Source organism: Somniosus microcephalus, chromosome 6 (assembly GCF_052327205.1).
Source record: "Somniosus microcephalus isolate GS21.2 chromosome 6, FLI_Smic_1.0, whole genome shotgun sequence".
NCBI classification, from domain to species: domain Eukaryota; kingdom Metazoa; phylum Chordata; class Chondrichthyes; order Squaliformes; family Somniosidae; genus Somniosus; species Somniosus microcephalus.
The window spans coordinates 12,006,116-12,033,468 of record NC_140992.1 but is presented as its reverse complement, the minus strand read 5'-3'; the positions used below and the strand labels follow the sequence as shown (position 1 = coordinate 12,033,468).

Below are 27,353 nucleotides of genomic sequence, written 5' to 3'. Positions count from 1 at the left end.
GGCTGAATGGCCTGTTTCTGTGATGTAGGCTCTATGTAGAAGCAGCTAAAAAGAACAGGTGAAAGGGTAAAAAGTGACCTTTCTAGAAACATAGGAAAATAGGGGCAGGAGTCGGCCATTCAACCCTTCGAGCCTGCTCCGCCATTCAATATGATCATGGCTGATCCTCTATCTCAACACCATATTCCCGCTCTCTCCCCATACCTCTCTATGACCTCTCTAAGAGGGGTAAACTGCAAACTGGTCAGTAACTACACTTTAAGAGTATGTCATTGGCTGTGAGGCCCTTTGGGACATCCTGAGGTTGTGAAAGGCGCTATATAATTGCAATTTATTTTTTTACGGAGGGGGGGCGGGGCTAGTGGGGGTGAGGAAGTTTGGGGTTTCTGTCTCTCATAACCAGATGTATTTCGTGCTCCAATCCCACTCACCTGCAAAACAAGCCCGACCGTCATTAAAAGTGCACAGCAGCACATCCCTGCCAGACCGACTATGTACAAGGTCCGACGGCCAGCATGCTCAACCAGGAAGACCTAAAGAGACATACACACATCACGTCAGAGCAATCAGAACACATCCAGTCTATAAGCAAGACACCAGTGATGCTGCTGGTTCTCATGCGCCAAACCCAAGATTCCTCCTGCCACGCAGCAACCCTTGGCTTGTGTATGTGGATCCCCCTTATCTACGTACATCTTGCCTGTATTTCATTATTTTTTCTTTCTCCTTCTTCCAGTGCCATCCTCCCCCTGAAGCTGTAGACTCGTGCTGAGGGATGCTTCCAGATGTGCCGATACCCGGTCCAATTATAGGAACAGGAGGAGGCCATTCAGCCCCTCGAGCCTGCTCCGCCATTCTATTAGATCACGACTGATCTGTGCCTCAACTCCACTTACCCGCCTTTGCTCATGGCCTTGGATACCCATACCCAACAAAAATCTATCAAACTTCATCTTGAAATCTCCAATTGACCCCCAGAATCCACAGCTTTTTGGCGGAGAGACTTCCAGATTTCCTTGGCCCTTTGTGTGAAAAAGCAGCTCCTGATTTCACTCCTGCACAGCCTGGCTCTAATTTTAAGATTATGTCCCTTCGTTCTTGATTCCCCCACCAGAGGAAATAGTTTCTCTGTATCTACCCTATTGAATCATTTTGAACATGTCTTGACATGTAAGCCCAGATGGTTAATGTCGGCAAGCTTCTCAACTACTAAAAGCATCACAGCTAAACCAGCTCTTGGCCGCATTTTCCAGAAAGGCTCACCATGCGGAAGCAGCATGCTATAGGCAGGGCTAAGAGATCCCACAATCAACAGATCAAATCAAAGCTCTGCAGTCCTGCCACACCCAGTCGTGAATGGTGGTGGACCATTAAACAACTAACGGGAGGAGGAGGCTCCATGAATATCCCCATCCTCAATGATGGTGGAGCCCAGCACGTGAGTGCAAAAGACAAGGCTGATGCGTTTGCAACCATCTTCAGCCAGAAGTGCCGAGTGAATGATCCATATCGGCCTCCTCCTGAGGTCCCCACCACCACAGAAGCCAGTCTTCAGCCAATTCAATTCATTCCACGTGATATCAAGAAACGGCTCAACGTACTGGATACAGCAAAGGCTATGGCCCCGACAACATCCCGGCTGCCATGCTGAAGACTTGTGCTCCAGAACTAGCCACGCCTCTAGCCAAGCTGTTCCAATACAGCTACAACATTGGCATCTATCCGACAATGTGGAAAACTGCCCAGGTATGTCCTGTCCACAAAAAGCAGGACAAATCCAATCCGGCCAATTACTGCCCCATCAGTCTACTCTCAATCATCAGCAAAGTGATGGAAGGTGTCATCGACTACTATCAAGCGGCACTTACTCACCAATAACTTGCTCACTGATGCCCAGTTTAGGTTCCACCAAGACCACTTGGCTCCCGACCTCATTACAGCCTTGGTGCAAACATGGACAAAGGAGCTGAATTCCAGAGGTGAGGTGAGAGTGACTGCCCTTGACATCAAGGCAGCATTTGACCGAGTGTGGCATAAAGGAGCCCTAGTAAAAATGAAGTCAATGGGAATCAGGAGTCATACCTAGCACAAAGGAAGATGGTTGTGGTGATTGAAGGTCAATCATTGCAGCCCCAGGACATCGCTGCAGGCGTTCCTCAGGGCAGTGTCCTAGGCCCAACCATCTTCAGCTGCTTCATCAACGACCTTCCCTCCAACATAAGGTCAGAAATGGGGATGTTCGCTGATGACTGCGCTGTGTTCAGTGCCATTCACAACTCCTCAGATAATGAAGCAATCCATGCCCACATGCAACAAGACCTGTTGCAGGCTTGGGCTGATAAGTGGCAGGTAACATTCACGCCACAGAAGTGCCGGGCAATGACTATCTCCAACAAGCAAGAGACTAACCACCTCCCCTTGACATTCAATGGTATTACCATCGCCGAATCCCCCACCATCAACATCCTGGGGGTCACCATTGACCAGAAACTTAACTGGACCAGCCACATAAATACTGTGGCAACAAGAGCCGGTCAGAGGCTGTGTATTCTGCGGTGAGTGTCTCACTTCCTGACTCCCCAAAGCCTTTCTACCATCTACAAAGCACAAGTAAGGAGTGTGATGGAATACTGTCCACTTGCCTGGATGAGTGCAGCTCCAACAACACTCAAGAAGCTCGACACCATCCAGGACAAAGCAGCCCGCTTGATTGGCACCCAATCTACCACCCTAAACATTCACTCCCTCCACCACCGGCAATACCGTGGCTGCAGTGTGTATCATCTACAAGCTGCACTGCAGCAACTCGCCAAGGCTTCTTCGGCAGCACCTCCCAAACCCGCGACCCCTTCCACCTAGAAGGGCAAGGGCAGCAGGCGCATGGGAACACCACCACCTCCAAGTTCCCCTCCAAGTCACACATCATCCTGACTTAGAAATATATCACCGTTCCTTCATTGCCAGTGGGTCAAAATCCTGGAACTCCCTCCCTAACAGCACTGTGGGAGTACCTTCACCACACGGACTGCAGCGGTTCAAGAAGGCGGCTCACCACCACCTTCTCAATGGCAATTAGGGATGGGCAATAAATGCCGGCCTTGCTAATGATGCCCACATCTCATAAATGAATAAAACAAATGTATAGCAATCAGGAGCAGGAGCCCTGGATGATTTCCCCCATTCAGAATACAGAGAGCACTTCCTGCCCAAAGTATTCCAAAATATTCATGTCCATGAGAGCCACTTCCTGCTCCCTTGACCCTACTCCTACCAAACTGCTGAGTACCCAACTTTCTTTTCTAGCTCCCATGTTAGCTGACATTGTTACCGGTTCTCTCTCCTCAGGTACTGTCCCCTTCTTCAAATCTGCTGTCATCACCCCTCTCAAAAAATCAACCCTTGACCCCTCTGTCCTTGCAAACTATCGCCCCATCTCCAACCTCCCTTTCCTCTCCAAAGTCCTTGAATGTGTTGTCGCCTCCCAAATCTGTGCCCATCTTTCCTAGAACTCCATGTTTAAATCCCTCCAATCAGGTTTCTGCCCCTGCCACCGTACTGAAACGGCCCTCATCAAAGTCACAAATGACATCCTTTATGACTGCGACAAAGGTAACCTTCCCTCCTCATCCTTCTTGACTTATCTGCAGCCTTTGACATGGTTGGCCACTCTATCCTTCTCCAACGCCTCTTCACTGTCATCCAGCTGAGTGGGATTGCACTCGCCTGTTTCCATTCTTATCGATTGAATTATAGCCAGAGAATCACCTGCAACGGCTTCTCCTCCTGCACCATTACCTCTGGTGTCCCCCAAGGATCTATCCTTGGCCCCTTCCTATTTCTCATCTACATGCTGCCCCTTGGAGACATCATCTGAAAACACAGCATCAGGTTTTACATGTACGCTGACGACATCCAACTCTACCTCACTACCACTTCTCTTGACTGCCCCACAGCATCTAAATTGTCAGACTGCTTGTCCCACATCCAGTACTGGATGAGCAGAAATTTTCTCCAATTAAATATTGGGAAGACCGAAGCCATTGTTTTCGGTCCCCGCCATAAACTCCGTTCCCTAGCGACTGACTCCATCCCTCTCCCTAGCATCTGATTGGGGCTGAACCACACTGTTCGCAATCCTGGTGTCATATTTGACCCTGAAATGAGCTTCTGACCACACATCAGTGGCATAACTAAGGCCACCTATTTCCACCCTCCTAACATCGCCCGTCTCCACCCTTGCCTCAGCTCTTCTGCTGCTGAAACCCTCATCCATGCCTTTGTTAACTCTGGACTTGACTATTCCAACGCACTCCTGGCTGGCCTTCCACGTTCTATCCTACGTAAACTTGAGGTCATCCAAAACTTGGCTGCCCGTGTCCTAACTCGCACCAAGTCCCGTTCGCCCATCACCCCTGTGCTCGCTGACCTACATTGGCTCCCAGTTAAGCAACGCATTGATTTCAAAATTCTCATCCTTGTTTTCAAATCCCTCCATGGCCTCGACCCTCCCTATCTCTAATGTCCTTCAGCCCCACAACCCCCCCAAGATATCTGCGCTCCTCTAATTCTGCCCTCTTGACCATCCCTGATTATAATCGCTCAACTATTGGTGGCCGTGCCTTCTGTTGCCTGGGCCCTAAGCTCTGGAATTCCCTCCCTAAACTTCTCCATCTCGCTACCTCACTTTCCTCCTTTAAGTTGCTCCTTAAAACTTACGTCTTTGACCAAATATTTGGCCATCTGACCTAATTTCTCCATGTGTGTCTCGGTGTAAAATATTTGTCTGATCACGCTCCTGTGAAGCGCCTTGGGACATTTTACTACTTTAAAGGCACTATATAAATACAAGTTGTTGAAAAATAAATATATAAATTTTTTTTTTAAACTGCTTCAAATTTGGTGTCTCGCCTCTTTAACCGCCCTTTGGATGAGATGTTAAACCGAGGTCCCGTCTGCCTTCTCAGGTGGACGTGAAAATCTCACGACACTATTTCAAAGAAGAGCAGGGGGAGTTCTCCCTGGTGTCCTGGGCCAATATTTATCCCTCAACCAACATCACTAAAACAGATTATCTGGTTATTTATCTCATTGCTGTTTGTGGGAGCAAATTGCCTGCCGCATTTCCCTACATTGCAATAATGACTACACTTCAAAAGTACTTCATTGGCTAGAAAGTATTTTTGGTAGGTCCTGAGGTCATGAAAGGCACTATATAAATGCAAGTTCTTCTTTTCTCCTTTCTAATGCTTCTAACCATCGCTGGCCATGCTTGTAAAAGCCTATTTGTTCAATTTAGTCTTGGCAGAGTGTTCTCTTGTTAAACACTAACTGAATAGAATAAACAACCAAACAGAAATTATTAACTAGCACCATCCTGAGAACTACAAACAGAAAGCAAAATACTGCACATGCTGCAAATCTGAAATAAAAACAGAAACGCTCAGCATGTCAGGCAGCATCTGTGGAGAGGGGAAGGGAATGTTAACGTTTCAGGTCGATGAGTGGCTCTTGACTTCTTGCTGAGGTACGGTTCCATGGGCGCTGGTATCCCTTCAGCACCAGCTCAAGTGTCGATTCTTCATAGGTCAGCCCACGCAACAAGTGTCAGCAAGCTATTGTACCTAGGCGGCCATGAAAACCAAACTGCCTGCTGGCCTCACCTGATGTCCACTTTCTAACCTGGGTCTCTGATCAGCTGTCACCAGCAAGAACCTTGGCTGAGTTTTTCTCCCACCCCTCCCAGGGCCACTGAGAAACATAGAAGATAGGAGCAGGAGTAGGCCATTCGGCCCCTCGAGCCTGCTCCGCCATTCAATGAGATCATGGCTGATCATCCAAATTCAGTACCCTGTCCCTGCTTTCTCCCCATATCCCTTGATCCCCTTAGCCTTAAGAAATATATCCAACTCCTTCTTGAATATATTTAATGAATTGGCCTCTACTGCCTTCTTTGGTAGAGAATTTCACAGGGTGAAGAAATTCCTCCTCATCTCTGTCCTAAATGGCTTACCCCTTATCCTTAGACTGTGACCCCTGGTTCTGGACACCCCGACCATCGGGAACATCCTTCCAGCATCTAGTCTGTCTAGTCCTGTTAGAATTTTATAAGTTTCGATGAGATCCCCTCTCATTCTTCTAAACTCCAGCGAGTACAAGCCCAATCGACCCAATCTCTCCTCATATGTCATTCCTGCCATCCCAGGTATCAGCCTGGTGAATCTTCGCTGCACTCCATCATGGCAAGAACATCCTTCCTCAGATAAGGCGACCAAAACTGCACACAATACTCAAGATGTGGTCTCACCAAGGCCCTGTACAACTGCAGCAAGACATCCTTGTTCCTGTACTCAAACCCTCTCGCTACGAAGGCCAACATACCATTTCCCTTCTTAACCGCCTGCTGCACCTGCATGCTTACTTTCAGCGACTGGTGCACAAGGACGCCCAGGTCTCATTGCACTTCCCCTTCTCCCATCTGTAGATCGCCTAAACTGCTCCCGCTGAGAACAGCCAGCTCAGCACAGACTAACAATGAAACCTGGGACTCGGCTGGTCTGTGCATGTACCCACATGAGCCTTTTGGGAGTGTTTCCTGCATTACAAGTGTCAGTGTTGGCTCAGTGGGTAGCATTCATGCCTCTGAGACAGAAGGTTGTGGGTTCAAGCCTCATTGAAGCACATAATCTAGGCTGACACTCCCAGTGCAGTACTGAGGAACTGCTGCTCTATCGGCGGTGCTGTCTTTTGGATGAGACATTAAACCGAGGCCCCGTCTGTCCTCTCAGGTGGACGTGAAAGATCCCATTGGCACTATTGGAAGAAGTGGAGAGGGGGTCTCCTGGCCAATATTTATCCCTCAACCAACAACAGATTAACTAGTCATCTATCCCACTGCTGTTTGTGGGAGCTTGCTGTGCGCAAATTGGCAGCCACGTTTCCGACATTACAACAGTGACTACACTTCAAAAGTACTTCACTGGCTGTGAAGCGCTTTGAGACATCCTGAGGTCGTGATAAGGAGCTATAGAAATGCAAGTCTTTCTTTTATTCACGGGGAAGGATCCCATAAAAACATGTTTTCTTGATTACTTACGGAGGCCACGGTGAAGATAATATTGACCACTCCCACTCCGATCGTGGCGTACACTGGGTGCGAAATACCAGCCTGGCTAAAAATAGCTGTGGAATAGTAAAAGATCTAGAGGGAATAAGAATAGAGAATTATAACAAAATACAAGAGACACTGATACTGTAGCAAACTGTGGGTATGGAAACAGCCACCACATCCAGCAGGAGCCTCATGGGATGAGACTATGATCTCCTGCCCTCTCGGCTTAGGATCACACTCTAAGGTCCTTTCTCTTGGACTCACTCACTGGAGAGTGAAGTGAGGCAAGAATCAGAGAATCTTACAGCACAGATTGGGCCATTCGGCCCATCCTGCCTGTGCCGGCTCTTTGAAAGAGCGATCCAATTAGTCCCACTCTCCCCCTGCTCCTTCCCCATAGCCCTGCAAATTTTTCCTTTTCAAGTATTTATCCAATTTTCTTTTGAAAGTTACTACTGAATTTGCTTCCTCCACCCTTTCAGGCAGCGCGTTCCAGACCACAACAACTCGCTGCGTAAAAGAAATTCTCATCTCCCCCTCTGATTCTTTTCAGAATGTTACGGGATGGGGGTTATCTCAGCTTTGACAGGGCTATGGTAAGGTACTAATAATATATAACAATGTGCCAGAGATTAACTTGCTCCTATCTAACCAGGTCAACCTTCACTCTTCTGGCTTTTGATTGGTTTCAGCCACCCAAGCAAGAAGCCCGTTCTTTTTTAAAGTTGACCCAAAATGGAAGCTGGAGGAAAGAAAAATTTGAGCAAAGTGATTGGGTTAAAGATTTGACCAGGAAAGATTGATTGGGTGGAATGGAAGTCAAATTAAAGTTGAAAATGAATCTAAAGTAGACAGAGAAGGGAGAAGAGAGTGAAGGAAGAGAGAATGAGAGAGAGAAAGGGGAATGGGGGTGATGTGGTGAGCAAAAGTAAAGTGGTATTTTTAATTGAAATTGTTAACTTTAGGCAATATTACAGTAATGAAGAAACTTCTGACACTTGAGTAACTTCAGTAAGGTCACATTACTGCTTATTTCAATGCCACCGAGCTTGAATGAGTCAACCCTGGCTCAGTGAGTAGCACTCTTGCCTCTGAGTCACAGGGTTGTGGTTTCAAGCCCCACTCCAGAGACTTGAGCACATCATCCAGGCTGACACGCCAGTGCCAGTACTGAGGGAATGCCGCACTGACGAGGTGCAGTCTTTTGGATGAGGACCCGTCTGCCCTCTCAGGTGGACGTAGAAGATCCCACAACATTATTTCAAAGAAGAGCCAGGGGAGTTCTCCCCGGTGTCCTGGCCACTATTTATCCCTCAACCAACATCACTATAAAAGGTTATCTGGCCATTATCTCACTGCTGTTTGTGGGAGCTTGCTGTGCGCAAATTGGCTGCCATGTTTCTTACATTACAACAGTGACTACAATTCAAAAAAGAGTTGGGTAATATTTGGTCACGAATATCTGAAAGTGCAAAATGGGCGATAGCGAATCGCCAGCCTGTTTTACATCCCAGCCATTTTTTTTCTCATTGCTATCGCCCATTTTGACTTACCGCTGAAAACCAATTTCACCCCCATTAATAGATCTGTTTGATTTTCGCGAGGCTAGGAAGTGATTATAGAGATCTGGGGTAAGGGTAAGGGGAGCCCATGATGGAAGAGTCACGCATGAACTGGAAGAAGCTGGTTCGCTGGAACAAATGTCCTTTTCTGATTGTAAACTTGTAGACTTACAACGAGTCACTAGTAAATCCAAGAAGGAATTCCGGAGAAACTTCTTTACCCAGAGAGTGGTGAGAGTGTGGAACTCGCTACCACATGGGGTGGTTGAGGCGAATAACATAAATGCATTTAAGGGGAAGCTAGATAAACACACGAGGGAGAAAGGAATAGAAGGATATGCTGATAGAGTGAGATGAAGTAAAAGAAAGAAAAAAGACTTGCACTTTATATCGCGCCTTTCACGACCACCGGACGTCCCAAAGTGCTTCACAGCCAATGAAGTACTTTTTTGGAGAGTAGTCACTGTTGTAATGTAGGAAACGCGGCAGCCAATTTGCACACAGCAAGCTCCCACAAACAGCAATATGATAGTGACCAGATAATCTGTTTTTTTAATGTTGATTGTGGGATAAATATTGGCCAGGACACCAAGGATAACTCCCCTGCTCTTCTTCGAAATTGTGGCCATGGGATCTTTTATATCCACCTGAGAGTGCAGATGGGACCTCGGTTTAACGTCTCATCCGAAAAACGGCACCTCTGACAGTGAAGCGCTCCCTCAGCACTGCACTGGACTGTCAGCTGAGCTATTTGTGCTCCAGTCTCTGGAGTGGGACTCAAACCCACAACCTTTTGACTCAGAGGTGAGAGTGCTACCCACTGAGCCACAGCTGACACGTAGGGCTGGATTTTCATTCAGGAGTCAGGTAGGAGGCAGGACTACAACTTTCGGGGTTGTAGTCCCGCCTCCATCAAGTTCTAGCCAACCCACGCGATCTTGACTTGATTGACCTTGTTGAGCCCGCCCAGCGGGCTCAGCAGGCCAATTAAGGGCCACCCGGCAACAGGTGACACCACAGATTGATATTTCATCTGTCAAGGCCTTTTGACAGATGAAATATCAGCGTTTCACAGCTGTTTGAAGCTGTCAAACACTGACAATCTGTACTCCAAGTTAATTCCTTCCTCTCAGGATGATTTAGAGATCTCTCCAGAACAGAAAGCTGAATGCTGCAATTTTTGACAGCTCGCGGCCATTCTGCTTTCTGTGCCGGTGAGATGAGGGACTCCCGAGACCTGAAGGAAGGAAGGCTGTAAAGGTAAGTAAAGGTATGTAAAACTTCTTTAAACACTTTACACACACGAAACACACTTACCTTTGCACTCATGCACCCATCACTCACCTGAACACCAGACATCTCGACCCCTCCAAGCCCTTCATCCCGACGGCCCGCCTCGCTAACTTGGCGTGGTTTGGAGCCGTCGGGAATCCCACACTTCAACAGTAAAAGTAGGGATTAGACTAAAAACTGCCTGTTAACTACCTGTTAACAGGCAGTTAATTGGCACTAATCCCCTTCCCGCCTCGGGGAGGCGGGTCCCAGTGCGGGGCGGGTACCCGCCTCCTTTGAAACTGGCATGGAGGCGGGTTGGGGGCGGGATGGGTTCGTGCCCCCCCGATTTCGGGATTTTAACTCCCCACACGCCTCCAATCCCGCCTCCATGGCCCAATGAAAATCCTGCCCGTAGGGTCAGTAAGGTGGGAGGAGGATCGTCAGGAGCATAGAAACCAGCATAGATCATTTGGGCCGAATGGCCCGATTCTGTGTGGTACATTCTATGTCATTCTCTGAGCTGAAAGCTTACAAAAAACTGGGCCAGGGAGACACGCATTTCCCTGGAACTGCCCAGCAGTCCAAGGGTTAAAAACGTCATATGGAAATCTCCAGTGTAAAATGTGCTGCAGCCTCAGTGACCCAGGCTAGTTGCTGAATTAGCAGACTGTCAGGCACGCTTCCAACACTATACTAACTCAGGCACAGCAGCACTCACTGATTAATGCTTCAGATATACAGGTGAGTTATGTTGCAAAACAAACGAGAGGTAGCACCAGTCTGTTGGTACAAACTGTTATGGTTGACAGCGATCAGCAGCCAGATGAAAGCTACTGACACTTTAAGGCTGAGTATTGCATCCTTTGTCCAAGTACTGACCAAAGCAGGACTAATGAGTACAGTAATGTAGTGGTTATGTTACTCCAGAGGGATACAGTAGTGTAGTGATTATGTTACAGGTCTGGTAATCCAGCGGGGTAAGGTGAGTGTAGTGGTCATAAGAAATAGGAACAGGAGTCGGCCATTTAGCCCCTCGGGCCTGCTCTGCCATTCAATAGGATCATGGCTGATCTTCTACCTCATCGCCACTTTCCTGCACTATCCCCATATCCCTTGATTCCCTTAATATCCAAAAATCTATCGATCTTTGTCTTGAATATACTCAACGACTGAGCCTCCACAGCCCTCTGGGGTAGAGAATTCCAAAGATTCACCACCCTCTGAGTGAAGAAATTTCTCCTCATCTCAGTCCTAAATGCCCGGCACCTTATTCTGAGACTGTGACCCCTGGTTCTAGACTCCTCAGCCAGGGGAAACATCCTCCCTGCATCTCCCCTGTCAAGCCCTGTAACAATTTTGTATGTTTCAATGAGATCACCTCTCATTCTTCTAAACTCTAGAGAATATAGGCCTAGTCTATTCAATCTCTCCTCATAGGACAATCCCCTGATCCCAAGAACCAGTCTGGTGAACCTTCATTGCACTCCCTCTATGGCAAGTATATCCTTCCTTCGGTAAGGAGACCAAGGGCGTGAAATTCGGCTGCTTTGTGCCTGCCGTTAGCACCTCCATGGGGCGCTAATGGGGCGCAAATGGGTGTTCGCCTGGGCACGGCGATATTAGCGCCCAACGCTAAATTGGGCTGGGTTTTTGCGGAGGCCCTAAGAGTAGGTACTGTCCTGCTCGGCCGCACCCTGCGATGATGACGTCATCGCCGTGCGCAGCACTCCGTTAGCGCCCCGGATGCAAAAGTCGGCTGCACCCCCTCACTTACTGCCTGCTGCTAACAACGACAACATCAGCTGTCGAGTTGCAGTCGGGAGTCGGCTCCGCGCGCGCTATTTAAAGGCGCCATTTTGGGGATATTTTTTGTCGGCCATAACTCTGCTGAGAAATTGTCAGACAAGCTGCTGAACATATCCAATTCACATCGCTGAATCCAGTAGCCCTCTCCCTCTCCCTCTCCCTTGCAGCAGCCATGGCACAAAGCTGTCTCAGTAACTGAGAGCTCGCACTCAAGTGCAGCAATACTGATAATGAGCAGCTGCAGCTTGAAATGACCTCCCCTTTAAGAGCTGGAATAAGCTCGAGTCAAGGCTTGATGGCTGATTGCTGAATGCAAGTCAGCTGAAATTGGGTAGCGCTCTGGCAATAGTGCCCCTGCAGCGCTCCACTGAGAATATTAGCGCCTCATTTACCGCCCCGCTTCACTCCTGGGGTGAAACGCCCAATTTTGCAACATTTTACAATGGATTTTGCTGGGCGCTAACTTTTCAAAAAGTTAAAAGCACCCCGCGAATTTCACGCCCCAAAACTGTACACAATACTCCAGGTGTGGTCTCACCAGGGCCCTATATAATTGCAGTAAGATGTCTTTACTCTTATACTCAAATCCTCTTGTAATAAAGGTCAACATACTTGTTTCCTAATTGCTTGCTGTACCTGCATGTTAACTTTCAGTGATTCATGTACAAGGACACCCAGGTCCCTCTGAACACCAACATTTCCCAGTCTCTCAGCATTTAAAAAATACTCTGCTTTTCTATTTTTCCTACCAAAGTGGATAACTTCACATTTCTCCACATTATATTCCATTTGCCATGTTCTTGCCCATTCACTTAGCTTGTCTATATCCCCTTGAAACCTCTTTGCATCCTCCTCACAACTTACATTCCCACCCAGCTTTGTATCATCAACAAACTAGGATATGTTATATTTGGTCCCCTCATCCAAATCATTGATGTAGATTGTGAATAGCTGAGGCCCAAGCACTGATCCTTGTGGTACCCCACTAGTTACAGCCTGCCAACCCGAAAATGACCCATTTATTCCTACTCTCTGTTTTCTGTCCGTTAACCAATCCTCAATCCATGCTAGTATATTACCCATGAGCCCTAATTTTGTTTAATAACCTCTTGTGTGGCATCTTATCAAATGCCTTCTGAAAATCCAGATACACCACATCCACTGGTTTCCCCCTTATCTATTCTGCTAGTTACAACCACAAAAAACTCTAACAGATTTGTCAAACCCAATTTCCCTTTCATAAATCCGTGTTGACTCTGCCCAATCCTATTATTATTGTCTAAGTGCCCTGTTACCACGTCTTTAATAATAGATTCTAGCATTTTCCCTACTACCGATGTCAGGCTAACTGGTCTGTAGTTCCCCGTTTTCTCTCTCCCTCCTTTCTTAAATAGTGGGGTCACATTTTCTACCTTCCAATCCGCGGGAATCATTCTAGAATCTATGGAATTTTGGATAATGACACCCAATGCATCCACTCTCTCTATAGCCACCTCTTTCAAAACCCTAGGATGGAGACCATCAGGTCCAGGGGATTTATCGGCTTTCAGTCCCATTAATTTCTCCAGTACTATTTTTTTACTAATACGAATTTCTTTCAGTTCCTCATTCTTGCTAGACCCTTGGTTCTCCACTATTTCCGGGAGGTTTTTTGCATCTAGAGCCTCGACATTTCTCTTTTAAATTTACTCTTTCCTGAATCCTCCCACCCCACCTTCATTAGTTTAAAGCCTGTGGTTATGTTACTGCACTAGTAATCTAGAGGGGTACGGGAGTGGAGTGGTTATATTACTGGACTAGTAATCTAGAGGGGTACGGGAGTGGAGTGGTTATATTACTGGACTAGTAATCTAGAGGGGTACGGGAGTGCAGTGGTTATGCTACTGAACGAGTAATCTAGAGATATGTAACTTCAAATGCCATTTTGGGCTTTGAATTTAAATTCAAATTCAAAAGAAAATCTAGAAATAAAAAGCTGGTGTCGTTAAAAGTGACCATGAAGCTGTTGGATTGTCATGAAAACCCAATTGGTTCACTAATGTCCTTCAGGGAATGAACCCTGTCATCCTTACCCTGTCTGGGCCCAAATGTGGCTCTAGCCAATGTTAATTTTATTTTTTCATTCATGTGATGTGCCCATCCCTAATTGCACTTGAGAAGGTGGTGGTGAGGCACCTTCTTGAACTGCAGCAGTCCATGTGGTGAAGGTACTCCCACAAAGCTGTTAGGAAGTTCCAGGATTTTGAACCAGCGACAATGAAGGAACAGCGATATATTTCCAAGTCAGGATGGTTTCTGACTTGGAGGGGAACTTGCAGGTGGTGGTGTTCCCATACGCCTGCTGCCCTTGTCCTTCTAGGTAGTAGAGGTCGCGGGTGTGGGAGGCGCTGTCGTAGAAGCCTTGGCGAGTTGCTGCAGTGCATCTTGTAGATGGTATACACTGCGGCCACGGTACACCGGTGGTGGAGGGAGTGAATGTTTAACGTGGTGGATGGGGTGCCCATCAAGCGGCCTGCTTTGCCCTGGATGGTGTCGAACTTCTTGAGTGTTGGAGCTGCACTCATCCAGGCAAGTGGAGAGTATTCCATCACACTCCTGACTTGTGCCTTGTAGATATTGGAAAGTCTTTGGGGAGTCAGGAGGTGAGACACTCGCTGCAGAATACCCGCAGTTAATGCCCTCTGAAGTGGCCTAGCAAGGTCTCTTATCTAGAGATGGGCAATAAATGGGAGTGTTTGATGGGGACAGTGTAGAGGGGGCTTTACTCTGTATCTAACCCGTGCTGTATTGCCCTGGGAGTGTTTGATGGGACAGTGTAGAGGGGGCTTTACTCTGTATCTAACCCGTGCTGTATTGCCCTGGGAGTGTTTGATGGGACAGTGTAGAGGGAGCTTTACTCTGTATCTAACCCATGCTGTACCTGCACTGGGAGTGTTTGATGGGACAGTGTAGAGGGAGCTTTACTCTGTATCTAACCCGTGCTGTACCTGCCCTGGGAGTGTTTGATGGGGAAAGTGTACAGGGTGCTTTACTCTGTCTCTAACCCGTGCTGTACCTGCCCTGGGAGTGTTTGATGGGACAGTGTAGAGGGAGCTTTACTCTGTATCTAACCCGTGCTGTACCTGCCCTGGGAGTGTTTGATGGGACAGTGTAGAGGGAGCTTTACTCTGTATCTAATCCGTGCTGTACCTGCCCTGGGAGTGTTTGATGGGAAAGTGTAGAGGGTGCTTTACTCTGTATCTAACCCGTGCTGTACCTGCCTTGGGAGTGTTTGATGGGACAGCGTAGAGGGAGCTTTACTCTGTATCTAACCCGTGCTGTACCTGCCCTGGGAGTGTTTGATGGGACAGTGTAGAGGGAGCTTTACTCTGTATCTAACCCGTGCTGTACCTGCCCTGGGAGTGTTTGATGGGACAGTGTAGAGGGAGCTTTACTCTGTATCTAACCCGTGCTGTACCTGCCCTGGGAGTGTTTGATGGGGCAGTGTAGAGGGAGCTTTACTCTGTATCTAACCCATGCTGTACCTGCCCTGGGAGTGTTTGATGGGACAGTGTAGAGGGAGCTTTACTCTGTATCTAACCTGTGCTGTACCTGCCCTGGGAGTGTTTGATGGGACAGTGTAGAGGGAGCTTTACTCTGTATCTAACCCATGCTGTACCTGCCCTGGGAGTGTTTGATGGGACAGTGTAGAGGGAGCTTTACTCTGTATCTAACTCATGCTGTACCTGCCCTGGGAGTGTTTGATGGGACAGTGTAGAGGGAGCTTTATTCTGTATCTAACCCGTGCTGTACCTGCCCTGGGAGTGTTTGATGGGACACTGGATGCCTGAAATTGATGAGCTATCATTCACTAATTGTTACGTTGTTGGCACTCACCGCGTTGATCCCAGAGAATTGCTGGGACATGTGCAGCATCAAGGCAACAATGATGGGCTGTCGATAGCTGGAAGAGCGGAACAACTGCATCACGGACACCTTCTGCTCTTTCTGGATGTCCTCCTTCTCCTTCCTCATCTCCGCAATGTGCTTGTCAGTGTCGGATATCCCCAGGAGTCTTTCCAAACCTGCCACAAGCAAACAGCCACATGACTTCCTCACCAAGATCAGTACAGGTGAAAGAAAGACCTTGCAGACTAAAAAATATTGGTTACAAAACTGGGAGAACTCCCCTGCTCTTCTTCGCAAAGTGCCGTGGGATCCTTTACATCCACCTGAGAGGGCAGACGGGGCCTCGGTTTAACGTCTCATCCAAAAGACGGCACCTCCAGCAGTGCAGGGCTCCCTCGGTACTGGCACTAGGCGAGTCAGCCGGGATTTTGTGCTCAAGTCTCTTCGTGGGACTTGATCCCATTACCTTCTGACTCAGAGGCGAGAGTGACATTATTCGTAGAAGAGCAGGGGGAGTTCTCCCCGGTGTCCTGGCTAGTATTTATTCCTCCACCAACATCACTGAAGCAGATTATCTGGTCATTTATCGCATTGTTGTTTGTGGGAGCTTGCTGTGCGCATACTGAGTGCCGCGTTTTCCTACATTACAGCAGTGATTGCACTTCAAAAGTACTTCATTAGCTGCAAAGCCCTTTGGGGCGTCCTGAGGTCGAGAAACGCTACAGAAATGCAAATTCTTTCTTTTAAGATTTGGGGCTCAAGGACTTCCACCCCACTCAGAACTCCGATTCCATTTTATAACCGCTTTGTATATTTTAATGATTTAATATGTTCCTAAAGGGAAAAGTGAAGCATTTTAAAAGTTCAAGGGGCTAAAAATTGAGTGGGGGCGATAACTTCACCGTGGTGCTACTTTTAGCGCCCCGGAAAAATTAGCGCCCCCGTGACGGAAATTGAGTGGTAGCGCCCCAAGAGGGAAGCGGAGTGCTACTGGAAGCACCTCGCATCTCTCTTGGGCCGCTGCGAGGGAATATCGCGGCGATACGGCGCTGCGGCACATTGCAGGCCTTCCTCCCCTTCTTAAAGGGGAGGGGCCTTGCGCAGCGCAACCCGGGGCCCAGCTGGGCCCCCGGGGAACAGGAGTGCTGGCAAAAGAGCCTGGCACTCAAGAGAAGTGCTGGGCTCTTGGAGCGCAGCCAGCGCTCCGCGGGCGGGGTGGGTCAGGAGGCCGGGGACAGGAGTGCAGGCAGGCGCTGGCAGGCGGCCAGCAATAAAAATGACCGCCCCGCACCTCACCTTTAAATAGCGCCTCCCCGGCCGCAGGTAGGCCCACCTGACCCCATCGGACATAGCGTCCGGCGGTAAGTCAGGGGGCGCTCCCAAAGATCGCGGCCGGGGCTTGAGCGGAGCGCTGTGCACGCCGATGACGTCATCGCCGTGGGGCGCTACAGATTACCGCCGCCCATGCCTTCTGCGGCACTAACGGGAGGTGCAAAGCAACCAAATTTTTCCCCTAAGGAATCCAGAAAGGGGGTTTGCACAAGACGGAGGTGCATCAACACCATGTCCATGCTGCCAAAACTCTGTACTCCCAACTGCACCTGTGGGTTTTCTTCCCATCATGTGATTCCTTTTAGTAAAAGAAAACCATGCAATTTGCGTCATGCAAAGCTAAAGTATGTTATATTGAGTTCTGACAAAAGGTCATCGACCTGAAACGTTAGCTCTGTTTCTCTCTCCGCAGATACTGCCTGACCTGCTGAGTATTTCCAGTGTTTTCTATTTTTATTTCAGTCTATTCTGTGTATCTGTCCCCAGGTGATGCTCTTTTCTTTTATAACTACAAACTGGAAAAGCCAGATGTACAGAGCAGTTAAGTCAAAATCTATGACAATCAAAGACAGGTTATTATATGTGACATTTTATGCAACACACCCACAAACTTGAGGAAGCCTTTAGCTCGGTGGTTCCATTGCTGTCTCCGAGTTAGAAGGTCCTGGATTTCAATCCCTGCTCCAGACAGTCCCAACGAGTGAAGAACAGAGCTCAGAATTCTGGGTTAACATCCAGCAGGATACTTGAGCCCATAAAACCCTCCCACTGTATAGGACCTAACCCCCCTATGAGTTGGAAAAAGATTGTCATAGAAACATAGAAAAATAGGAGCAGGATTTGGCCCTTCGAGCCTGCTCCGCCATTCAATATGATCATGGCTGATCCTCTATCTCAAGACCATATTCCCGCTCTCTCCCCATACCCCTTGATGCCTTTTGTGTCTAGAAATCTATCTATCTCCTTCTTAAATATATTCAGTGACTTGGCCTCCACAGCCTTCTGTGGTAGAGAATTCCACAGGTTCACCACCCTCTGAGTGAAGAAATTTCTCCTCATCTCAGTCCTAAATGTCCGACCCCATATCCTGAGACTGTGACCCCTCGTTCTAGACCCCCCAGCCAGGGGAAACATCCTCCCTGCATCCAGTCTGTCTAGCCCTGTCAGAATTTTATACGTTTCAATGAGATCCGCTCTCATTCTTCTAAACTCTAGTGAATACAGGCCTAGTCGACCCAATCTCTCCTCATACGACAGTCCTGCCATCCCAGGAATCAGTCTGGTGAACCTTCGCTGCACTCCCTCTATGGCAAGTATATCCTTTCTTAGGTAAGGAGACCAAAACTGCACACAGTACTCCAGGTGTGGTCTCACCAAGGCCCTGTATAACTGTAGTAAGACATCCTTGCTCCTGTACTCTTGCAATGAAGGCCAACATACCATTTGCCTTCCTAACTGCTTGCTGCACCTGCATGTTTGCTTTCAGTAACTGGTGTACAAGGACACCCAGGTCCCTCTGTACATCAACATTTCCCAATCTATCACCATTTAAATAATGCTCATGGCCATGGAAGTGTTCATGTCATGTTAATCAACCTGCAAATCCTTCCACTCAGTTGGTAGCATTCCTTGCCTCTTAGTCAGAAGGTTGTGGGTTCATGAGAACATGAGAACATGAGAATTAGGAACAGGAGTAGGCCATACGGCCTGTCGAGCCTGCTTCGCCATTCAATAAGATCACGGCTGATCTTCGACCTCAACTCCACTTTCATAAGAACATAAGAAATAGGAGCAGGAGTAGGCCATTTGGCCCTTCGAGTCTGCTCTGCCATTCAATAAGATTATGGCTGATCTTCGACTTCAACTCCATCCTCAGATCTTGCCATATCCATTGATTCCTCTAGAGTCAAAATATCTATCATCCACAGCTCTTTCAAAGATTCACAACCCTCTGAGTGAAGAAATTCCTCCCCATCTCAGTCTTAAAAGGCCAGCCCTTTATCCTGAGACTCTGCCCCCTAGTTCTAGACTCTGCAGCCAGGGGAAATAACCTCTCAGTGTACCCTGTCAATCCCCCTCAGAATTTTATGTTTCAATGAGATCACCTCTCATTCTTCTAAACGCCAGAGAGTATCGGCCCAATCTATTCAATCTCTCCTCATAGGACAACCTTCTCATCCCACTGTAGAGACTTGAGTATATAATTCAGGCTAACATTCCCAGTGCAGTACTGAGGGAGTGTTGCACTGTCAGAGGGGTTGTCTTTTGGATGAGGTGTTAAACCAAGGCCCTGTCTGCTCTCTCAGGTGGACGTAAAAGATCCTATGGCACTATTTCGAAGAAGAGCAGGGGAGTTTTCCCCAGTGTCCTGGGGCCAATATTTATCCCTCAACCAACATCACTAAAACAGATTAATTAGTTTGTGTGTGTGGGACCTTGCTGTGTGCAAATTGCTTTGCCTATATTACAACAGTGACTGCACTTCAAAAGTGCTTCAGTGGCAAATGCTAGTGTTCATTCTTTCTTTAATTGCATTTTATCCTTTTAATTTTACCCTTCTGTAAATTCTTTCATTTAACAAGTACTGCTTTCACTTTCAGCCCTGGTTCAATTGATGCTCCCCATCAGAAAAGGCTTTGCACCTCTCTGGGTTCATGTTGATTGATCACAGCAAGTGTGTGTTAGCACAAAGATGCACACACAGAGACACACACACACACTCACAAATTCATCCACACGCACAGAAGTGCCAGATTAAACACTCTTTCGCCCCACCTCTGCTCTGCCTTTGACAAGCCCCTGTTCTCTGCCAATCAGAGCTAAGAACACAGCTCGTCAGAGGTGCCAGTGACTAATCACAAACACTGCCCCGGTCCTGTGACGCACCCTGAATGTACTCACCCAACCCGGATCCATGTCATCGCCATGGGAACCATCACCAATCCAGATTTAAAGTTGCAAAATAAAACTCTTGTGTGGAAGAACGATTTGCGTTTACAGATTGTTGGGGGCTGATTGCCATTAATCAATGTTCAGATGATGCCCTGAGCTGTTTCTCTGTGTGTTCAAGGCCTCCTGTCTTCTCTCCGCTGCCCCAACCAGTTGCTTCCTCCACATTCTCCCCTCCCTGTCTCCCCAGGGTGCTGACACGCGATGCCATACAATTCCATGGGAGCCAGCAGCCCTCTGCGACCTCACCCAAGTAACCGCTCTTCAAATGGGTCTGGAGGTCTGGGGCATCACATCGGGGGTAACAGCAACAACAACTTGTAGTTATATAGCTTCTTTAATGTAGTAAAGCGTCCCATGGTGCTTCACCGGAGTGTTAATCAGGCAGAATTTGAAACCGAGCGCCCCCCTCCCCCCACACCTGATGCCCCTACACCATGCACTTCCCAGCAGGAATGTGATCAAGAGTGGGAATCCTGGCTTATTTGCCCTCTCCCTATCGCAGAAGGCACTGAGGCCGATTGTCTTACCTCCCCTCCCCTCCACTCCCATCAAACATCAACTGACCGAGCTGGTATGGTAACTGGGAGCGTCCTGCTCTGCATGACACCCGAGCCAGAGGGCAATCCCACACACTCTGCCCCCCCCATCCTCCGCTCCCCCCCTCCCCTCCAATAGAATCACACTATAAAACAAGAGGGGAAGACGCAGAGGAGCGGACAATCTCGGTACGGGTACGGATGCACAGCTCTGAGCAACAACAACGATTTGCATTTATATAGCAGCTTTTACATAGTAAAACGTCCCAAGGTGCTTTACAGGAACGCAAAGCAGACCGAATTTGACACCGAGCCACATGAAATATTAGGACAGGTGAGGTGGCTTTTAAAGAGCATCTTAAAGGAGGAGAGAGAGGTAGCGAGGCGGAGAGGTTTAGGGAGGGAATTCCAGAGCTTAGGGCCCAGGTAGCTGAAGGCACGGCCGCCAATGGTGGAGTGATGGAAATCAGGAATACGCAAGAGGCCAGAATTGGAGGAGCGCAGAGATCTCGGAGGGTTGTGGGGCTGGGGGAGGTTACAGCGATAGGGAGGGGGCGAGGCCACGGAGGGATTTGAACACGAGGATGAGAATTTTAAACTTGAGGCGTTGCGGGACAGAGAGCATAGGGGTGATGGGTGAACGAGACTTGGTGCAAGTTAGGATTCGGGTAGCAGAGCTTTGCAGAGCTGAAGTTTACGGAGCGTGCAAGATGGGAGGACAGCCGGGAGAGCCTCGGAATAGTCGAATCTGGCACGGAATCCTCAGGAGGGACGGAGCTTCTGATTGGTGTAACTAGCTTTTCTTTAATATGGATCCAGTCTTTTCGGGTAACTTCACGGGTCAGCAGTTCTCATGGAGAACAGCAGCTGGTGAAAACAAGTACTGGAAACTCAGGCAGCAGAGATGCTCGCTGCATAAGGGGACTCCACTGGCAGGGTGAGGTCAGGGAATGCAGTCTCCTGGGTCACCGCTCTGTGATTTACAGGGAAGCAGCTCAACCCGAGGTCTTACAAAAGGAAGTTCCTGAAATCAGAGTCTGTACAATGTGGGGTTCTCGCCCTGAGGTAACGCTCTTAATTAATCTTTTCATTTAGTAAGTGTTAGATTCACTTCCGGTCCTGTGTCAATTAATGCTCCATATTAGGAAAGGCTTTTTACCTAACTCAGTTCACATTGATTGATCTTTACAAGTGTTTAAATACACACACACACAGGCCCACAGACACACACACATACAGACCAGCACACACACAGACACACACACTGAGTGACCCACAGACACACACACATACAGACCAGCACACACACAGACACACACACTGAGTGACCCACAGACACACACACATACAGACCAGCACACACACACACACACACTGAGTGACCCACAGACACACACACATACAGACCAGCACACACACAGACACACACACTGAGTGACCCACAGACACACACACATACAGACCAGCACACACACACACTGAGTGACCCACAGACACACACTCACAGACCCAGACACACAGGCCAACACACACACACTGAGTGACCCACAGACACGCACACACAGACCCAGACACACAGGCCCACAGACACACAGGCCCACAGACACACAGACCAACACACACACACTGTGACCCACAAACACACACACAGACCCAGACACACAGGCACACACACAGAGTCACAGACCCACATAGAAAGGGACACCACATACAGACCCACACATAGACCCAGACACACACATAGACCCACACATAGACACAGACCCACAGGCATACACAAACACAGACACAGACACAAACAAAAAGACCAACAGACACAGACAAACACACAGACACAAACCCACAGACACACAGAAAGATCCACAGAGACACACAGACCCACACACACAGACATAAAAACACACAGGCCCACAGACAGAGATACACAGGCCCGCAGACAGTCTGCTTTCGCCCCACCTCTGCTCTGCCTTTGACAAGCCCCTGTTCTCTGCCAATCAGAGCTAAGAACACAGCTCGTCAGAGGTGCCAGTGACTAATCACAAACACTGCCCTGTTACTGTGACGCACCCTGAATGTACTCACTCAACCCGGATCCATGTCATCGCCATGGGAACCATCACCAATCCGGATTTAAAGTTGCAAAATAAAACTCTTGTGTGGAAGAACGATTTGCGTTTACAGATTGTTGGGGGCTGATTGCCATTAATCAATGTTCAGATGATGCCCTGAGCTGTTTCTCTGTGTGTTCAAGGCCTCCTGTCTTCTCTCCGCTGCCCCAACCAGTTGCTTCCTCCCCATTCTCCCCTCCCTGTCTCCCCAGGGTGCTGACTCGCGATGCCATACAATTCCATGGGAGCCAACAGCCCTCTGCAACCTCACCCAAGTAACCGCTCTTCAAATGGGTCTGGAGGGTGCAGAATATTCGACCATGTGGGGCATCACATCGGGGACTGATTCTAAACCACCCGCAAAACGCTAATCTCTTATGCGGGACCTTATCGAAAGCCTTCTGAAAGTCCAAATACACCAAATCCACTGGTTCTCCCTTATCTATTTTACCAGTTACATCCTCAAAAAATTCCAGTAGATTAGTCAAGCACGATTTACCTTTTGTAAATCCATGATTCTATGATTCTATTTATTTTACAAGTCCACACTCCCAGCAGGAAGCCTTGCCCATAGCGGGGCGGGGGGGGGGGGGGTCGTCGGGTGAGTGCGCAGATTGAAAAGTCGTGCGCACTCTTGCCTTGAAACCATGCACAGTGTACATCCGAATTTCCCATAAACGCTTCGGGCGTTAGAAGCTCCAAACCAGGAGTGCGGACTTGTAAAAGAAGGGTCAAGGGTCAACAAGGCGCCATAGTCTCGGCAGCAACCGGTGGAACCGCACCTCAGGATGGAGACCACCTCAATCGGGGTCAACGGACAATGTCCCAAAACCAGATCCTTGGCTCATTTGTTCCCCCTCCCCCACTCTCGGTCAATGTCCGCCTTTGGGGGTTTGGCAGAGCTGTTGGGGGGGTTATGGGGTGATCCCTCATATTTGACCTCTAACCTTCAGTTCTAAGTTATACTGTTAGTAAGAAAGAGAAAGAGCGAAAGAACTGGCATTTCTACAGCGCCTTTTCATGACCTCAGAACATCCCAAAGTGCTGCACAGTCAATGAAGTACGTTTTGAAGTGCAGGCACTGTTGTAATGTAGGGAAACACGGCAGCCAATTTGCAAACAGCAAGATCCCACGAACAGCAATGCGATAATGACCTGATCATCTATTTATAGTGGTGTTGTTTGAGGGATAAATAGTGGGAGAACTCCCCCTGCTCTTCTTCGAAATAGTGGCCATGGGATCTTTTACATCCACCTGACAGGGCAGACGGGGCCTCGTTTTAAGGAAATGCAGCACTCCCTCAGTACTGGCACCGGGAGTGTGCTGAGATTGTTTGGTGGTCCTCGGGCTGGGTTTGGACCCTCGCCTCCAGAGATGAAGTTGTGTGTTTTTGTTATTTCGCCCCGCGCTCGCCGTTCACTCACTCTTCCTCGCCGCTTCTTCACTTCCGAGTTTTATGTAGAGGTAGCGAGGACTCTCGGGGCAGAAGGGCAGCAGGATGGTCTGTAGAATGGCCGGCGCACCTGACAGTCCGAGAAGTAAAGGCCACCACCGGTCGTTACCCAGCAGGGAATTCAAACCAATCACCTACCAGTAGGATAAAACAAAAAAGAAAATAATTTGCATTTATATAGCACTTTTGATCACCTCAGGACGTCCCAAAGCGCTTTACAGCCAATTAAATATTTTTGAAGTGTGGTCACTGTTGTAGGAAACGTGGCAGCCAAACTTCTCACAGCAAGCTCCCACAAACAGCAATGTGATAATGGCTGGATAATCAGTTTTAGTGATGTTGGTTGAGGGATAAATATTGGCCCCAGGACACCGGGGAGAACTCCCCTGGATGAAAATCAGGAATCCCGGCTGGTTTGCCCATTTATTCTCCCAGGAGGTGCTGCGGCCGATTGTCTTACCACCCCATCCAACATCTGCTAACTGAGCAGAGTTCTGGGACGGTAACTGGAACCTGTCCGCTCCACCTAGCTCAGTGGCACATCACTCGGTGCACATGGATTGGGCAATTTCCCCTCCCCCCGCCCTCCGCACCCACCTGCCCCCTAAAATAAAACCTCATGGTTCAAAAACATGACAGGAATTCAAGACCATACCGATCAATAACCGGCACAGCCGCGATGGGCCTCCTGTGTGGTCTGATTTTATGATAATTAACAAACTCCCTACCTAACGGCACTGTGGGCGTACCTTCACTACATGGACTGCAGCGGTTCAAGAAGAAGGCCCACCACCACCTTCTCAAGGGCAACTGGCGACGGGCAATAAATGCTGGCCTTGCCAGCGACGCCCGCATCCCGAGAACAAATAAAACAAAAACAAGATTTTAATGGTTAATTTCTCATGGTAAGCAGTTTCTCATCTGTGGGGACTGTGGGTTTTAAGTTATAATTGGGAGAACTGGTAAATCAATCTTGATAAGAGTTGTTGCTGTTGTTCCAATCCCATAGTGGGAGTACGGTGTGTTGAAATGCTGTACCTGGCTGAGGAGGATACCGGTGACAGTGGCCAGTTGGTGAATAGTGCCCAGGGCCCCTCGCAAACTGGTGGGTGAGATCTCCCCGACGTACATGGGCACCAATCCTGTAGACATCCCTAGAAGGGGGTTGAACGAGAAGCCTGGTTGGTTTTCCGTGAAGCATGCAAACAACAATGGCACCCACAAGTTGAAGGATCCTTTAAATGAAGGTCATGCCGAGGTCAACATCAACGTGAGGATGCCATTCAACTGTCAAGCTATTGCCGCATTGGCAATTTCCAAGATGGTTGCATCGGCAGTCTAAGAGGTTACAAGGGCTGTCTGGGAGAAACAGTCTCTTCCTCACAAATCTTTTTTCTCCCCTTCTCTCCAGACTGCACAGTGAGGTAGACTTTCAATTTAACACCCGCGGCATAACACTGGTGTCGCGGATCGGCAGCGTGTTATATAACCGCTCCGCTTCCCCGATTTTTATTTCCATTGAGATCGATAGAAATGAAAATCCAGCGGTTTTGGCGAATTACGCTAAACTGCTCACGGTTAATTTGCTCTCCTCTGTTCCCGGCCTCTAGGAACTATTCCTTTTCACTCTCGGCCTCACTCTACAGGGTCTTGCACAGTTTAACGCCCGAGCTTTTTTTTCCCTCTACAGCAGCCAAGTCGTTAGACAGAGCTCAAGGTGAAAAATGCAATGTCACATCGCCAGGGAAAACTGACACTTCCTCTGGATCCACAGCAAGTCCTCCTCGCAACAGCTCAGCACCAACTGGCGTTGGTGTCGGAGATCTTGAGCAACTCTTCAGAGGTGATTGAGGAATTGCTGAGGTAACTAGCCACGGGAAAAAAATTGCCAAAAGTGTTTCTACTTTACCACAATAAACTCCAGTGATTGCCCTTCCTGCGATGACGAGTATGTGCGAAGGGCCCAATTTGGCCAATCCCATTAGAAGAGCACCAATTATCGCGAGGGTATTCATAGCCAGCATAGCCTTCAGTCTAGAAAGAGAATTAAACGTTGAAGTTACTTCTTTTAATGAATTCCCATTCAAGCAGCCCCATTTACAGAGAGAATATTTGCACTCCCATTAATGTGGTGAGGTGGGGTGGTCCATTTTTAATTGACAAAACTTTGGTGAAAGGCCAAGATCCATAATGCAAACCACCACCAAGGCCGACCTGCATAAAACCATACAGCACAGAAGGAGGCCATTTGGCCCATCGTGCCTGTGCCGGCTCCTTGAAAGAGGTATCTAATTAATCCCACTCCCGCATCTTTCCCCATAGCCCTGCAATTTTTGCCCCTTCAGGTATTTATCCAATTCCCTTTTGAAAGTTACTATTGAATCTGCTTCCTCCGCCCTTTCAGGCAGCGCATTCCAGATCATAACAACTCGCTGCGTAAAATAAATTCTCCTCATTTCCGCCCTGGCTTTTTTTTTTGCCAATTCTCATAAATCTGTGTCCTCTGGTTACTGACCCTCCTGCCACTGGAAACAGCTTCTCCTTATTTACTCTATCAAAACCCCTCATAATTTTGAACGCCTCTATCAAATCTCCCCTCTAAGAAGAACAACCAAAGGTTAGAAAGAACAAGGAGATAAGACAAGTTAAATCAAGAACGAGTTGTGAGTTGACACCAAATTTTGGAATGTAAAGGTCTGTAGATTGTGGGAGGAAAGGGAGGCTGAGGAAGCCCCGCTGAAATGGGGTCCTAGCAAGAGTCTCAATGTCATCATAATGAGGATAGCGAGAGCTGGTAGTGACTAGAATGGTCTATTTGGATTTCAGAAGGAATATGAGTGAGATGTTCAGAGCAGTGTTGGCCAGTCTAGTGCCAATAAAACAGAGAAAGAAAGATTGTGATGTTGACAGCGTTACGCTGGGAATTTTCTCGGGGATCTCCTGACCTTCGACAGAAGATCCTCAGAAGCCCTGGATAGATGCGTAAGTGGGTTTTCTGCCAAACTTCTGTTGATGTTACGGCGGCGGATCGGGGGAATCCCTGAGAAAATTCCCAGTATTAAGGAGTTTCGGGAGGCAAAAGGAATTGCCTATTCTTATCCAGTCAAGGTTTTTTTCAGAGAAAGATAGCGGAGTCTCCCCAGATGTGGAAGCAGTATTCAAGACATGGACTTAGAGAGTTAAGAGGGACTGCTACACTGAAGGAAAAATGCGTTTGAAAGAAAGAACTTGCATTTATATAGTGCCTTTCACAACCTCAGGACGTCACAAAGTGCTTCACAGCTGATATAGTGCCTTTCACAACCTCAGGACGTCCCAAAGTGCTTCACAGC

General features: G+C 48.2%; 1 protein-coding gene and 1 long non-coding RNA gene across 2 annotated transcripts in view; one reads left to right on the top strand and one right to left on the bottom strand.

The window, feature by feature from the left end:
• The window catches only part of slc2a2 (solute carrier family 2 member 2), a 54,408-nt gene that overhangs the window by 4,901 nt on the left and 22,154 nt on the right, over window positions 1-27,353 (bottom strand). Inside the window, exons 4-9 of the mRNA XM_085989727.1 lie at window positions 25,931-26,055; window positions 25,060-25,175; window positions 23,993-24,155; window positions 15,628-15,815; window positions 7,094-7,198; window positions 432-533 (exon numbers count right to left, since the gene is read on the bottom strand). Coding sequence (XP_085845853.1) covers window positions 432-533; window positions 7,094-7,198; window positions 15,628-15,815; window positions 23,993-24,155; window positions 25,060-25,175; window positions 25,931-26,055 — 799 coding nt within the window. The remainder of the gene's footprint in view (window positions 1-431; window positions 534-7,093; window positions 7,199-15,627; window positions 15,816-23,992; window positions 24,156-25,059; window positions 25,176-25,930; window positions 26,056-27,353) is intronic.
• LOC147115456 (uncharacterized) overlaps window positions 1-27,353 on the top strand; it is a 103,134-nt gene that overhangs the window by 72,572 nt on the left and 3,209 nt on the right. The window contains exon 3 of the long non-coding RNA XR_015078623.1: window positions 25,712-25,884. This is a non-coding gene — a long non-coding RNA (uncharacterized LOC147115456). The remainder of the gene's footprint in view (window positions 1-25,711; window positions 25,885-27,353) is intronic.